Below are 16383 nucleotides of genomic sequence, written 5' to 3'. Positions count from 1 at the left end.
GTGGTATATATATATCCCCAGGTATTTTAGTGCTGTTCTTACCCATTTAAATTTAAAATTTGGTTGTATAACTTGCTGCATTGCAATTGGGAGTGCCACTCCCATTGCTTCTGATTTACCAAAGTTAATTTTTAGGTTTGCCAGTTTCCCATATTCCTCTTTCTTTCATTAGATTTTGTAGTGATACTTGGGGATTAGACATAGAAAACAACATGTCATCTGCAAAAGCAGGGATTTTATACTCTCTGTCTCCTATGCGAAATCCCTCAATGTCAGGATTTTGCCAAATTTTATTTAATAAAGGTTCCAGTGATAGAACATATAGCAACGGGGACAGCGGACAGCATTGTCTCATTCCATTTAGGATTTTAATTGGTTCTGAGAGTATCCCGTTTACCTTAACTAATGCTTGGGGTGTACTATACACCCCCGCAATCCATCTTCGCATGTGTTGCCCCAGACCAATATGTCTCAATACGTCTGACATAAAATCCCAACTGACCCTATCAAAGGCCGTTTCCGCATATGTACTTAGGAAAATGGAAGGTGTTTTTGTTTCCCTTGCCCAATGCACCAAATTGATAACCTTAGTAGTATTATCCCTGGCTTCCCTGTAGGAACAAAACCCACCTGGTCTGGATGTATTAATTGTTTCAACAAAGGTTGGAGTCGGGAGGCTAGAAGTTTAGTAAACAGTTGTAAGTCTATATTCAACAATGAGATTGGACGGTAACTGCCGCACTGGAGCAGTGATTTTAATGATGCTTAAATAAAAAAAATAAAAAAATGAAAAATTCCTTTAAAGAACCGGGCGAGCAAATGATCTCGTCACACAGTGCACTATCAGGAGGACTCATATCTTTACCTGTATACATATTTTTTAGTTCTTATATTTTCTTCATCGGTTTTCCCTATTGTGACTATTCAAATATTGTGGTCCATCATATTTATTTCTGAGGCGCAAAGGAGGAGGGAACGGAGGAGGAGGGCACAGGAGAGGGTATAACGCAGATGCCTAGATGTCTTTGGCATGACTGCTTCTGAGGTGTATCGCACCTTCAGATTCAGCCGTGAAGCCATCCTGGAAATAACCACAATCCTGCAGGATGATCTCACCAGCCCAACACACCGCTCACATGCAGTGCAGTCACTGATCAAGGTACTGGCAACACTGCATTTCCTGGCCACTGGCTCTTTTCAGCGCACAAGTGGAGGTGTGGCTGGGATGTCACAATCCTCCATTAGCAGATGTGTGCACCAGGTTGTCCCTGCAATCCTGAGACGCATGGCCAATCAAATCATCAAACCCTCCCAGGAGGTCCAGCGAATGAAGACAATTACAGATTTTTACAAAATTGCAGGATTCCCACGCACCATCGGGGCCATTGATTGCACACAAGTGGCACTACAGCCCCCCCATGAGACAGAGCACATGTACCGCAATCGGAAGCATTGGCATTCAATCAATGTACAGGTGATAGTGGATGCCCAATACCTCATATGGCATGTCTGTGCCAAACACCCAGGATCCAGCCATGACAGCTACATATACCGTCACAGCAACATCTCCAGAGAATTTGAACAGAACGTGTATGGGGACAGCTGGCTGGTTGGTGAGTGACATGGGTGTCAGGTATGACTGTCCCCCCCCCATGATGCAGACATCACGAGGGGCACATGCATGACTAACATCCTCCTGTCTTTTCCCTTCCAGGTGACTCTGCATATGCACTGGGACCCCATTTTATGACTCCATACCGGAACCACCAAACCCCAGGAGAGGAAAACTACAATGCTGCACACATACGTACCCGTGGAGTGGTAGAACGCACATTTGGCCTCCTGAAGTCCCGTTTCCGATGCCTGGATAAGTCTGGGGGTACCCTGTTGTATTCCCCAAACTTTGTGTGCCAGATCATCGGGGCATGTTGCATGCTGCACAACTTCGCAGTGAGAAGGGGCCTGGAGATTGACATACGTGATGACTTGACCCCCGAACCAGACAGCCCCCCCCCCCCAACCAACTCTACCCGGTCTGCTGAGGGCACAGCAGCCAGGAGACGCCTCGCAGAAGGCATCTTAGCACAGTAAACACACACATTAAACATGGCACAATGAGAATGCATGAATGCACACCCACTGTGGTCCCTAGCACAGACACATCACATGCACATCTAATTGGATTGGACCCAAGAAAACCACATGGTATTAGGGAGCAGTAACGCCACGGCTCCAATTATGTCACTGTGCATTCATACACCATTCACATGGACCTGGGATCACTTCTCCCTGGTCCTGGGGATCCCAAATCCACCAAAACTGAGGGTGACACCCTTTTTCACCAGGAATGTCACCCCCACATTCATACATCATTCACACACAAAAAAATCAGAATCACCAAAAAATTACATAAATAAAAAACACAAAAAAAAGTACACCCAAAAACTCAATGGCGGCGGCGTGAGCTACGCCTGGGCCGGCCACGGCCATGGCCCCTCAAGGGAGCCTCATGGGGGGGGGAGGCAGGGGAAGGAGGATCCTCATGGGGGGGCAGGGGAAGGAGGATCCTCATGGGGGGGCAGGGGAAGGAGGATCCTCATGGGGGGGAGGATCCTCCCCGGGTGGCTGCCCACCTGCTGGCTTGCCCTCCAAGGCCACGGCGATCCTGGTCAGGCCCAGAGTGAGGGCTGCCGTATTGGCCTGGAGAGCCTGTGTGTTGTCCTGGACAGCCTGGGTCAGGGCAGTCACCTCAAGGGCCACGCCTGTTGTGGCGGCCTGCAGCTCACTGAAACAGTTGATGAATGCAACAGTATTTGTGCCCACGTCACTGACAGACTCCTTGATGGAGGCCAGGCTCTCCTCCATCTGGGCCAAAGTCCGGGTGACCTGACCCAGATGGCGGGTCTGAAGGGCCTGGTCCCTCTGCAGATTTGCAGGCAGGAACTCTGCCACCCCCTGGTCTTCTGGGTGGCCTTCCTGCCTGCAGTTAAGGCTTGTGGCCTGGGAGGAGGGGAGCCCCCTGGGGGGGCAGCCCTGTTGGGGGAGGAGTGAGAGGGGCTACCCCTGATAGTGGCCTGACTGCCTCCAGCTGAGGCTTGTGGCCTGGGAGCAGGGGATCCCCCTGGGGGGGCAGCTCTGTTGGGGGAGGAGTGGGAGGGACTACCCCTGATGGTGGCCTGACTGCTGTCAGCCACAAGGGAATCCTCATCCCAACACAGCATCACTTCTCGGGCAAGCTCCATCGGATCATCCTCAACCCCCCCCCCTCATCCTCCTCCCCCTGAACCTCCTCTTGAGGTGAGGTGTGGCCACTCCCCTGCCCTGATGGCCCAGCAACCTCCTGGCCTGATGGACCAGCAATCTCCTGGCCATCTGTGGAGGACACAAAACATACACAGGTTGGAGGATCCACACACTTGGCACATATTCCCTTCCCCCACCCACACATGCTACTCACCAGATGGAAATAAAAAAAAAAAAACTTACCTGTCCTCACAGGATCATCAGATTAAAAGCCAGGCAGGCCCACCACTTGCTGGCTGTGGAAGCACCGGGCCACCGCAAGTTCCTCCTCAGTCCACCTTACGGTGCAGGGTGGACCTCCTCCAGTGCCCCTGGCATGGGCTGCTTGGCCATCTTCTCCCGGACCAAGCTCCTTATATTGTTGATCTTCTTCTGAATCCCACTGGGGGTCCTTGTCTCCCCCCCCCCACATTGATCCGATCAGTAATCTCTCGGATTATTGCCCTCTTCCTGACCGGGGGGACGTCCCGGCTGTCAAGGTCATGCAAAAATCTCCCAAATTGGGTGATCGCCCTGGCCAGCAAGTGCTTCTCTCGCACTGAGAAGTTAAATTTTCTTCTCTTCGGTGCCAACAACACAGCACTCAGCAACAGACACAAAATTCAAACAGAACAAACAAACACAGAAACACAGAACAAACAGACAAAAAGACACAGAACAGACAGCCAAAAAGACACAGAACAGACAGCCAAAAAGACACAGAACAGACACACAAAAAAATCAGACAGCACAAAAACACAAGCAGACAGCTAATACAAATTCAAACAAAAAACACAGAAGAAACAGACACCCCGAAAATACACACACCTACTACAACCTCCTACTGCAATAAATCTTTTTTTTTTATATAAATTCTTTTTATTAGTTTTTGCACACAAAAACAGCACAAACAGGCAGGCAACATACCCACCACGACAGTGGCCACGCAGGGCCAACACACACAAAACAGAGGTATAAAAATAACCCCCTGAACAACTCCCTAACCCCCACCCCCCCAACCCCGACCAACACCCTACCCCACAATCCCATCATAAAGGTATTTGTCATAAGTAGGATTAGATGGACTTAAGGTAGAACACTTTGCATAACTGGAACCACAAAACTCAATCCCATTGACCTAGCAACTTAACCCACCATTTCCGAATTGTCAAGCCATGCCTGCCAAACCTTAGAAAACTTTTTACCACAACCCCTTGACCTATAAGTAGCCTTGTATAAGTGTATTACTGAATTAATCAGCCCCTTCCAGTACGACACTGTGGGAGCGGCAGATTTTTTCCAACTTAGAAGGATAGCCTTCCTGCCATAAAACAGCCCTTTATTCAATAAGGTACGGTGCGCCAAGGAGGGAACAACCTCCTCAACCAACCCAAGAAGGCAAACCCTAGCCGTTAAGGGGACCGGAACACTGAGTACCTCTGTCAAACACTCCACCACCCCCGACCAGAAAGTTTGAATGTGAGGACATTTCCAAAAAATGTGTTCTGAGTCCGCTGGAGAGAATACACATCTCCAGCACTGACCACTAGTTGATGGATACACACGAGACAAGCTGGCAGGAGTATAATAAATGCGGTGCAGAAACTTGAAGTGGATTAGGCGATCCCTAGCTGAGACCAGATGCTTAAAGGGGTGGTCCCACATATCCTCCCAGTCCTCCCCCTGAATATCTGGAATTTCCCTCTCCCAACGCTCCCGGCATCTGGTGACTCCCAAGGGTGTCTTCGTGAACAATGATTTATACACCGTGGACAAGGTCTTGGGCAATTCCTCATCCCCCAAGAGATTCTCCAACGCTGAGGGAAGGAATTCTACCTTTCGATCCCCGAACTGTGCCCGAAAGGCATGGCGCAGCTGCAGGTACCGAAAGAAGAAGGAATTTGGCAGACCATGCCTATCCTTCAGCTGGTCAAATGAGATAAGCTCACCCTCTCTAGTAATATGCTCCAACAACTTAACTCCCCCGCAAGCCCAGATCATCGGGTCCGGGAGGGAGCAAAAGTCCGGCAGATTCGGATTCAGCCACAACGGAGCCGAGGGGGAAACACCCAAATAGGAAGGTGACATCATAGTAGTGGCGGTCTCCCATGCTCTAATAGTGGCTTTCATGGAAACTGTTAGAGGTAAGGAGGACTTTGGTCCTCTATAAAGGGCTAACCGTAGGCTTTCATAGGAACCTAATAATGCAGCTTCCAGTACAGTGGCCGTGTCTCCCTCATCGGCCAGCAACCACCGCCTGGCAAACACCATCTGGCCAGCCAGATAATACTTCTGCCAGTCTGGAAGCGCCAACCCTCCCTGCCCCCACGGCTCCTGAATCATTAAGGTACTACAATAAATCTTTAATATAACACTACACTCACCAACAAACAGCCACAAACAACAGAGCAAAAGACACTTGCTTAAGGAAGGGAAACACAGGGATGTACTTTTGCAAGGGAAGTGTGTTTGTCTGGGGCTATTTAAGCACAGGGCGATTCTCAAACTAAGTATGCTTGGCCTTTTTCCTATCTCACTGATTGCGCCGAGCCGAGTTCTGCACATGCCCAGTGAGGTGCAGATTCGTGCGCGCATGCGCAGTACGGCCGGCACTTAATTTGCATGGGGTCACGGCTCATTTCAATGGAGCACGCCCACTTCCTTCCCACTTGCAATAACCCCGCCTTATGCCTCGGTATTTACGTCGCGCTGGCGCAAATTTGGGCGCAAAAGCGCTGTGGATACGGCACTTACGGCACAAAATTAAGGCGCCCTAACTTAAATGATATACGTTTGGAGTAACTTAATTTGTGCCGCTCTACGTGAATCTGGCCCTATATCTTTGAGTCACCTAGTCTGGGTAAATGATTATTAAACTAGCTCATGTTAATTAGGTTTCTGGTTACAGTTTGTATGGTCATCCTGGTGTATATACTTGTATGAGATCCCAAATAAAGCAGGCTATTTCTGATGTTCTCCAAGACTGGTGTTGTCTGGTTTATGGGGGTAACTATAACCAGATCCATTGGTCTCATGTTGCAGGACTTAGGAAGCGATATACTGACAGAAGCACTCAAGCGGAGTGTGGGACGTTCCGTCACAGTAGGTATAACCCATAGCCCTGTCACATGCCTTGTAAAATGTTACCCCATATTTTGCCGTTTACTAGGGAGGTATTGTTCGATGCCAATTCTTCATGTGAAGTGGACTAGGGATTCATCCACACAAATATTTATATCGGGAGTAAACATTAGCTTAAAACTAGAGCAAAAAATAATAATTAGGGGCAGAATTTTCAATAATTTGTCATAACCAGGATGATTTCGAGGAAAGCACTGGACATTATTTTTGAAATGTAAAAATCTCATTATCATTTCGTAATGGGTATTGTGCATCAAAGAAGAGTAGACTGGCATATGATGGATAGGTTTTGTAGATCAGTAGTCATAGAGTTAATTATTTTTTTTGTCAGTCCCATGTTCAGGTTTAGTCCAAAGATTTTTTTTTATTGTGTTTGTATCACAGTGAGGGGTTTCCACACAAATGGGCGGGCATAGGAATAATCGGGATTGCTGGCAATATGTTGGCTGGCGTACATATTACACTGCCCCACAATGTAATTCAGCAGATCATCCGTGAAAAAAAAATGGAAAAAATAAATTGGGGTAACATTTTCTGTTTGTATCTGAGGGTCTGGCTGTGCTGTGTAAAAGGGGGGATTACAGGTTCTGCTGAAGTAGCGGGCAACCATGTAGGATACAATAGTACATTTGGGAGGCTAGTATGGGCCCTGCCTCATTGGTGTGGATGGGATGCCCCATTACTAGCACCTTGCCTATCATCTAGGAATGTTGCCCTGCTTATGCTTGCCACTAGACATGTGCACACTGAAATATTTTGTTTCGGAATTTTGTTTTCGTCCGAAAAATACATTTATTTAGCTATTCCCGAAATTCGTTTTTATTTATTTTGTTTTGTTAAAAAATGCATTTGTCCGAAAATCCGAATTAAGGTTGAATCTGTCAATTAAGGTGTCTGTCGAATGTTCTAATGCCGCGTAAACACGATTTGATTCTCCGATGGTCTAAAATGCGATGGATTTTTTCATCGGAATTTCGTTCAAGCTGTCTTGTATACACACTGTCAGACTAAATTCCGATCGTCCAAAAAGCGGTGACGTAAAACACTACGAAGAACCGAGAAAAATTAAGTTCAATGCTTCCGAGAATGTGTCGATTTGCTTCTGAGCATGCGTGGATTTTTCTCAGATGGAATTCCACACAGACGATCGGAATTTTTTTTCATCGGAAGAATTTAAAACATGTTGGCCTGCTTATCCGGCAGTTTATATGCAGTGGGGAAAAAGAGGGGGGACCAGGAATAGAGGGGTAGCGGCTGCTAGTACCACAGACTCACGCAAACTATTACCCAGTAAAATTGTGTATCAATGGACTTTCTCGGTACTGATGAGTCGATATAGTAAAAAAATTCATTTATTTATACATAAAAACATACAGTTTTCCATATATAAAACAAGGCTCGGACTAGCGACCTCACTTAAAGATACAGAGTGTTAATACAGACGAAAAAACGCCGTAGGGTATCCGAAGTTGTGAGGAGGGGTCCTAGAAGAACCTCTACCGGTTTCGCGGATGACCGCTTCTTTAGGAGGTATAGTCTGTACAATAGATGATAAATTGTCAAAACTAGCATACATGAAACATCAAAACAACATATAATAAAACATTAGGGGAGATCAAAAGTTGCAGAGTAAACCACAAAGCTGCTTACTAGGAGTCAAGGACCGTAGTGCAAGCTTCGCTGACCAAGGTCCACCGTAGCGAACAAGGGGGAACAAAAGTAGGTAAAACTATAATAGAGTAATAATGGTAGTATTAATTTAAATGGATTAAATTATACTAAAGGGACACCATGTGCACCTGAAAAGTAAAATGTGCAGGGCCAACACCAAAGAGAAAGGGCAGGGTACAACATCAAGGAGGAAAGGGGGGGGGAAGGGTTGGGTAAAGGAGGAGAGGAGGGGGGGAGAAAAAGAGGGGGGGTTAATGGGGGAAAGAAGGGGGGTAAGAGAGGAGAAAAAAGTGTGGGGGGGGGGAAGGGGGATAGAAACAGGGGGGAGGGGAAAAGAAGGAGGAAACAGGCAGGGATGGGAAAAAGGAGGGGGGGGGAGCAGAGGAACGAACAAAGGGAAGGGGGAACCAAAAATGGGGGGGAAAGGAAAAAAGAAAAAGAGAGAAAAAAGGAAATGAGGAGGGACTGGGAACCCAAGAAGGAGGAGAGAGGGGGAGGGGGAAATTAGGACAGGGTGGTAGGGGACAAAGGGGGGAGAGAGAGAAGTGAGGGAGAAAAAGGTGGGGGGGCGGTTGTTATGCAGCGTTCCAAAATTCAGCCCAAAGGGCTATTTAAGGTTGTTCCCCAACCCCGCGTTGCATTAAGATAAAAGCCTTCTGTGTGCAGCAGCGCCCCTCAGCCCCCTTAATGCTTACCTAAACCCCTATCTAGATCCAGGATGTTGCAGGAGTGTCTCTGCTGCCCAGTACTCCCCTCCTCATTGGCTGAGACAGCAGCATGGCGCCATTGAGTGCTGCGGCTGTCAATCAAAGTCAGTTGGCCAATGAGGAAAGAAAAGGGGCAGGGCCATACCGTGGCTCCGTGCCTGAATGGACACAGGGAGCTGTGGCTCAGCTCGGGTGCCCCCTTAGCAAGCTGCTTGCTGTGGGGGCACTTAACAGGAGGGAGGGGCCAGAAACACCAAAGAGGGATCCGAGAAGAAGAGGATCTGGGCGACTGTGTGCAAAACCACTGCATAAGTATAACATTTTATTTATAATAATAAAAAAAAAACAAGAATTTATAATCACTTTAACACAGAAAACAAAATCAGTCTGTCTTATACTTGTTTTTTGTTCTAAGTGCTACATTTACCATAATATTTTAAATTTATATACCACAGATCATGGGACATCTTTCAAAGTTGACTGCAATATTTGTTCGTGTGTTGCTGGGACAGTGCGATGTTCCAATCGCCAGTGTTTGAATGAACTCAGCTCTGAAGATGATCGTAGTATGTTTACTGGTACGTTCTTAACATGTTTCCAGCTGTGCACTGCTGTCAGACAATTCTGTGTCTGTGTGTATGTATATATGTGTGTGTGTGTGTGTGTGTGTGTGTGTTTGTATATATATATATATATATATATATATATATATATATATACACACCATCAATATATTTTCAAAAAGTTATTTGTATAGTTATTATGCAAATTCATCACTTTATTATATGACACGTGTCGATTTGTTCATAGATAGACAAATGTCATTCAAGGTAGTGATTAAGTAGTTACTTCAATGCGTTTTGCAATAAGCTTTACTACCTAATGAGAATTTACTGTATCTAATGACTAATAGTCTATACATCTATACCTCAATTTGTGACTAATTGAAGTATAGATGGTACCATTTAGATTCAATAAACATTATTATAGATATGTTTACAAGAAAAAATATTTTTGTTTTGCCTATATAAAATGTGCCACATGTACAGGTCATCAATAAACAATGCTTTAACAATAAACAATTTGTTTCAGGGTCCATGTTCAACCATTGGGAAGAAAAAATGTTGTACTTAGTATAGTTCATAGAGGCCCCAACTAGGAATGATACTCAGGACCTGGTAATCTCAAACCATGCAGAGCTTATTATTAATGTTCATATAAAAGACCATCTGGGAAGCAGTGACCATAACATGATTTAATTCAAAGTAAAGTGTAAGCAACTGGGCAGCACAGTGGTGCAGTGAGTAGCACTTTCGCCTAGCAGCAAAAAGGTTCGCTGGTTCGAATCCCAACCACGACACCATCTGCCTGGAGTTTGCATGTTCTCCCTGTGTCTGCGTGGGTTTCCTCCGGGTACTCCGGTTTCCTCCCACACTCCAAAGACATGCTGGTAGGTAAATTGGATCTCGTCCAAAATTGGCCCAGTATATATGTATATATATGTATGTATGACTGTGTCCCCCTAGCGTGTCATGGTCCTACGGGGTAAAAATGACCGCACCAGCCAAGCAGATACTGGCTGGAAAAAGCGCCCAGAGGCGATTCAGTTCGCATGCGTTGCGCTATACAAGTCATTCATTCATTCATTCATTCATTCAACAAGCACATACTGGAAATATAAAAACACTTGGGGCAGATCCTCAAAGAAATTACGCGGCGTATCACGCCGCGTAATTTCGAATTTTGCGCGATCGTATCTTTGTTTTGGTATCTGTGTTAGATCCGACATCTTAGATGCAATTTTGTGGCGTTCACGTCATAATCTGCGTTGAGTATGCAAATTGGCTATTTCCGACGATCACCGAACGTACGACCGGCCGTCGCATTTTTTTACGTCGTTTCCGTTCGGCTTTTTCCAGCGAATAATTAAAGCTGCTATATGGTGGCGTACTCAATGTTAAGTATGGCCGTCGTTCCCTCGTCTAATTTTAAAAAATTTACGTTGTTTGCGTAAGTCGTCCGTAAATGGGGCTGGACGCCATTTACGTTCACGTTGAAAACAATGACGTCCTTGCAACGTCATTTGGAGCAATGCACCCTGGGAGTTTTTACGGACGGCGCATGCGCAATTCGTTCGATGCGGGGACGTGTTTCATTTAAATAAAACACGCCCCCTACCCGCTCAATTTGAATTCCGCCGCGAGAGATACACTATGCGCCGTAACTTATGGCGCAAATTCGTTGAGGATTCAAACCAAAGCCAGGTAAGTTACAGCGGCGTAGCGTATCTTACATCTGCGCCGGGCGCAGTGTATGTATGTGGATCTGCCCCACTTAACTTTAAGAGAGCAACTTTTCCAAGAATGAGGGCTGCTTTCCAAAGACTTATGCTGCGTACACGCGGTCATTTTTCGGCATAAAAAAAATGACATTTTTTAAAACGTCATTTAAAATGATCTTGTGTGGGCTTCACATCGTTTTTCGGCTTCTGAAAAACGACAAAAAAAAAATTTGAATATGCTGCATTTTTTCATGTTTTTTAAAATTTCGTTTTTCGTGTTGTAAAAAATTATCGTGTGTGGGCAAAAAAAAAGTTTAAACCCGCGCATGCCCAGAAGCAGGTTATGAGATGGGAGCGCTCGTTCAGGTCACCTGTAGCGCTACCCCCGAAGGAGCCACTGATTAGATTTGGGATCGGCGTATTTATGTTACCTCTATACTGTGTCTAGGGGTTATGGTAGTGCCGAGAGCAATAATAGAATGTCCAGGACCGTTGTTTGACGTTTTTAATGCTTTATTCTCTAGTCAAACACGACCAACATGTAAACTTGAGTTAGACAGGATAGGTTGGTGAAGGAAGAGCAACTTCACAGAATCAGGCTATGGATAGTAAAGACAGTCCTGCCCTCTGTAGTTGTATTCGTCTACGTCGCCACTCCGGCGGGAGTGGGTAAAGTGCCCCTGGACAGACCTCTCTCACAGGCCTGGTGTCACGGAAGCATGAATCAGACGTACAACAACAGATAAATGAAATAGGAAGGCTTTATTAAAAACCAAACAGCAAGGTTAAAGTTCAAACGGATGATAAAACAGTCAGCAGAGTCTTCCACCGGAGCCAGGATCGATAGCCAGGAATGAGAGTCAGCCAAGCCGGAGTCCGTATACAAGAGAGGTGGTGAAACGAAGCCGGGGATCAGGAGCCAGAAGGATCGTCCGTGGGAGCCGGGTCGGTAACCAAGAGCAGCAGCACAATCTCAGGAGCATGTGTATACAAGAGGACCAAGCAAGGAAATGCAGCAACAGCCCTCCTATATATATGCAAGGCATCCAGCTCCTCCCAGTGGGAAGGAGGAGCCGCAGGGTGTGGTAAGTTATAAGAACCCCAGGAAGCAAGATGGCTGCCAGCACATGTCAGTGATAAGAAGCCTGCAAGGAGGTAAGACCATGACACCTGGCAGCCAGAGCACCACTTAGAGCTTCTGGGAGGAACAAGTCTCTGCCACCGACTTGGCTCTGATGAAATCAAGATGTTAGATGAGACCTCTGCCACAGGCCTAGTGCTGAAATTGTGAACGATAGAGCGAATCCTCCCAGTATGTCTTTTGGGGTTACTGACTGACAGTTTAAATGTAACCTGTCAGTGTCCGGTCACCCAGATTCCCGATGGTTCGTTCAAGCCCTGTTGGATCACCTGCCTCCGGGTTCTCCTCAGACCAATCACCCACCGAACAGCACCCAGCTTGGGATCTTTTCAATAGGTATGGGAACCCAGTAAGTCACTGGGGTCCACTGGCAGCATCAGTTGCTCCGGGCTATGAGAGCCCAGAGTCAGGAACTCCGCGTAGCACGTGGCCCCGGCCTAGTAGGCCATAGTGATTGGGCCCGTGATGTGCGCACACCCTAAAGGTGGGTGCCGCACCTGGAACCAGGAACCCGCGAAGAACCCCGAACAACGGCCTCTGCCACAGAAATACCCCTCCCCAGCATGCCCCGCGAGGAAAAAACTCCTCCAATTGGCTGCTGGGAAGAAGCGGCTCCGCCTGGACCCCTCTGGCCCCCACCTGCCGCCCAGAGGTGAGACTGCATCTCTGGAGCACAGACTGACCCACAGGACAATCCAGATTTGGCGACAGCTAAATTTGACAAATCAAAGAATGAGAGCAACATAACTCTCTAATTCTCCCACTAAATTTAAACATAGCACCTGTCGAAAATGCACAGGCGCTACATACTCCCCTCACTTGAAATGACACTGTCCCCAGTGTCCTAAGGCATTCAAGCCTGAATGCCAGCCTGATATCTGCTAAAAATAGTAAAGGAAAGTAGGAAAAGGGAGAAACATTTGCATAATTTTGAATTACAAATGCTAGTGTCCTTAAACATGGTAGCAAAAACTATGACATTACACAACATTTTCACATACACAGCCCTATCTATCTATGTTGCCCATTCTCCGACAGTGTTGATAGTAGGTGGGTCCAACAACCTGCATAGAAAATATATATAAAAAAACATACACACAATATATATATCCTTTGATATATTAATAATTTTGCTATTTACAATCTCCAGGGTCAGAACTGAGACTGCACGCTTAGGCCCAAGCGTGAAATCTCCCTTCCTCCCAGGGAGTTTAACCATAAGTGCTGAGCATTACTTTTACTTTAGCTGCAAAAAACAAAACACAATATATACATTTCAGTCCTGCAATAAAAAAAAACGTTGCAGAACACTGCCCCTAGCGGTCAGTGCGCTGGTATCACATGGCAGTTCAAGTTCAGTGCAAAAGATATATAGCAGCAAGAGGGAAATCAAAAATAAAACTTTCCCTTCGCTGAGTCCTCTTTCGATGCTGTTAAGCAGTTGGCAAGGCCCCACTCTAACTGGCTGAACCCACCCCCCGAAGTTCTTCACATATAAAATAATGTGGATCCGGAAGGCAGGGAAAAAAAACAAAAAACAAACTTGAGTGGGGGCAAGAACCCTTGTCCAATGACTTCTGAAAAAGAATAGGTCAGGCAACACAGGCATAAGACCTATTTGTAGAACCATGGGTCTGGCAGGATAATAATGTCACCTTCTGCGGTCGTAGAAGTGACCGAAAAGACCTGGTCTTCTCTCCCAGGAGACTTTAACACAACCCGGTCGCTGTAAATGTGTCGGCCCCAGCTCCACTCTCAGAGACAACGCTCAAACGGGGGGTTTAAATGGGACAAACATAAGTCTGTGCTCTTCACGACTCGGGGTACTTTTAAATGAGCCCAAATAGCTTCGTGGCTCCATTCCTTCCGCTCTTGGTCCACTTGATACAAGAGAGAGGATGACACGTAGGGGTATTCATACCCATGGCTGGCAGCAACCTTCCGAATCACCAGGCGCTGTAACCTGGCCAAATTAGGCAGCGTACGTGGGTCTCCACGTCCCGGCAGCACGATAGCGTCCGGTGCCCTTCTAAGAGCTGGCACGGCAAGGGGCATGGGAGCAGTGAGGGAAAGAACTGAAACTGACTCACCGTCTCCCCAGGTCAGCTGTGGGACGTCCTGAGACGATACTTGGGACCCACGCGATGCGCTCCGGCCAGAACATTTCTTCCTCCGGGTAGTGTAGGGGGCACGGAATCCTCCGAACCTCTGTTGCTCCGGAAACATTGGCTCAAACAAACTCTCCAGGGTATCTTCATCATCTGACAAAGAGTCAAAATCGGAGGAGTTTAGGTCCTCCGCAGGTAGATAGCCGCAGGCCTTTATTGATGGGTCTCTTGGCCAGTCTGGTAAGGAGCGCTGGGCAGGTAGGCCTAGGCCGCGGCTGCGGGAGGCCTGAGCAGGGCCTTCTCCTATAGAGGCACGCCACACGGAGACCGCTGTAGAGGTGGTGGTCTTTGATGTGGTTTCGGCCTGTGTGCTGCTCAGACTGGTTGGATCGTCTACCTGGTCCAGTTCGTTCATGGGGCTTACCTCCGGTGAGCGAGATGGTGAGGTAGCCGATCGTAGGGTCAAGGTCGATGTGATCTAAATGATTTCAGGGTTTGGAGCCTCCGGCTCCACGATCTCCACTGACGAGGAGAGCTCTGGCCATGTGGCTTCCTCCTCCGCGGTGATGACTCCAGTGAGATAGTTCACCTGGTACTCCCAAGGAGCTTTGGTGGGTGGCTTTACAGCAAACAAGTAGGCCCGGCATTTCTGGCACCGAGCGAAAGGCTGGATCCGTACTGACAATTCCTCGCAACGAGGGCAGGACAGTCCCAGAGTCTCTGATCCCCCGCTCGACAAAAGAACAAACTGTCCCTCAGTGGACATCCAGATGCCCGTGTCAGTCACTGGTACTCCAGGTGAAGCAAGCATGCTGGAGACTCCCGGTGAGGTCACAAGGGGTCTCAATCGCTGGGCAACAGCATACGGTAGCGAGGAAGCAGACATCAGGCACGTGGTCTCTCTTTCTTTCTCGCAGGTGGGCGTTGGTCTGCTGGTTTGGTGCGAAGACTTTGCTATACGTCTCACGCAGGGGTGGGTGACTCCTCCCACTTGAAAACTTGTCTGGACACGTTGCAGGCGTGTGCTCCGCTGCACGTACGCCCAGGCTTTAGCTGTTTGAGGTTAACTCCCTTGTTGCCAGACAGTTCAACACAAGACACTCTTTGCTCTCAATAAATCTTTTACTCACGATTTCCGTTGCCAGAGGTAACAGCCGAATCCCGGACGAGCCCCCACATGTAGTGCTACCCCTGGAGGAGCCACTGATTAGATTTGGGATCGGCGTATTTATGTTACCTCTATACTGTGTCTAGTGGTGATGGTAGTGCCGAGAGCAATAATAGAATGTCCAGGACCGTTGGTTGACGTTTTCAATGCTTTATTCTCTGGTCAAACACGACCAACATGTAAACTTGAGTTAGACAGGATAGGTTGGTGAAGGAAGAGCAACTTCACAGAATCAGGCTATGGATAGTAAAGACAGTCCTGCCCTCTGTAGTTGTATTCGTCTACGTCGCCACTCCAGCAGGAGTGGGTAAAGTGCCCCTGGACAGACCTCTCTCACAGGCCTGGGAGACAGAGCGCCACTTAGAGCTTCTGGGAGGAACAAGTCTCTGCCACCGACTTGGCTCTGATGAAATCAAGATGTTAGATGAGACCTCTGCCACAGGCCTAGTGCTGAAATTGTGAACGATAGAGCGAATCCTCCCAGTATGTCTTTTGGGGTTACCGGCTGACAGATAAATGTAACCTGTCAGTTTCCGGTCACCCAGATCCCCGATGGTTCGTTCAAGCCCTGTTGGATCACCTGCCTCCAGGTTCTCCTCAGACCGATCCCCCACCGAACAGCACCCAGCTTGGGATCTTCTCAATAGGTATGGAAACCCAGTAAGTCACTGGGGTCCTCTGGCAGCATCAGTTGCTCCGGGCTATGAGAGCCCAGAGTCAGGAACTCTGCGTAGCACGTGGCCCCGGCCTGATAGGCCATAGTGATGGGGCCCGTGATGTGCGCACACCCTAAAGGTGGGTGCTGCACCTGGAACCAGGAACCCGCGAAGAACCCCGAACAACGGCCTCCACTACAGAAATACCCCTCCCCAGCATGCCCCGCG

At 47.6% G+C, this 16383-nt stretch overlaps 1 protein-coding gene across 2 annotated transcripts in view; it reads left to right on the top strand.

Moving 5' to 3' along the window:
- The window catches only part of RECK (reversion inducing cysteine rich protein with kazal motifs), an 861635-nt gene that overhangs the window by 704522 nt on the left and 140730 nt on the right, over positions 1-16383 (top strand). For both annotated transcript variants that reach the window (XM_040353423.1, XM_040353422.1), the window contains one exon: positions 9257-9379. In XM_040353423.1, coding sequence (XP_040209357.1) covers positions 9257-9379 — 123 coding nt within the window. The remainder of the gene's footprint in view (positions 1-9256; positions 9380-16383) is intronic.

The sequence above is a fragment of the Rana temporaria genome, chromosome 5 (genome assembly GCF_905171775.1).
Source record: "Rana temporaria chromosome 5, aRanTem1.1, whole genome shotgun sequence".
Classification (NCBI taxonomy): Eukaryota; Metazoa; Chordata; class Amphibia; order Anura; family Ranidae; genus Rana; species Rana temporaria.
This window is presented reverse-complemented; position numbering and strand designations above follow the sequence as displayed.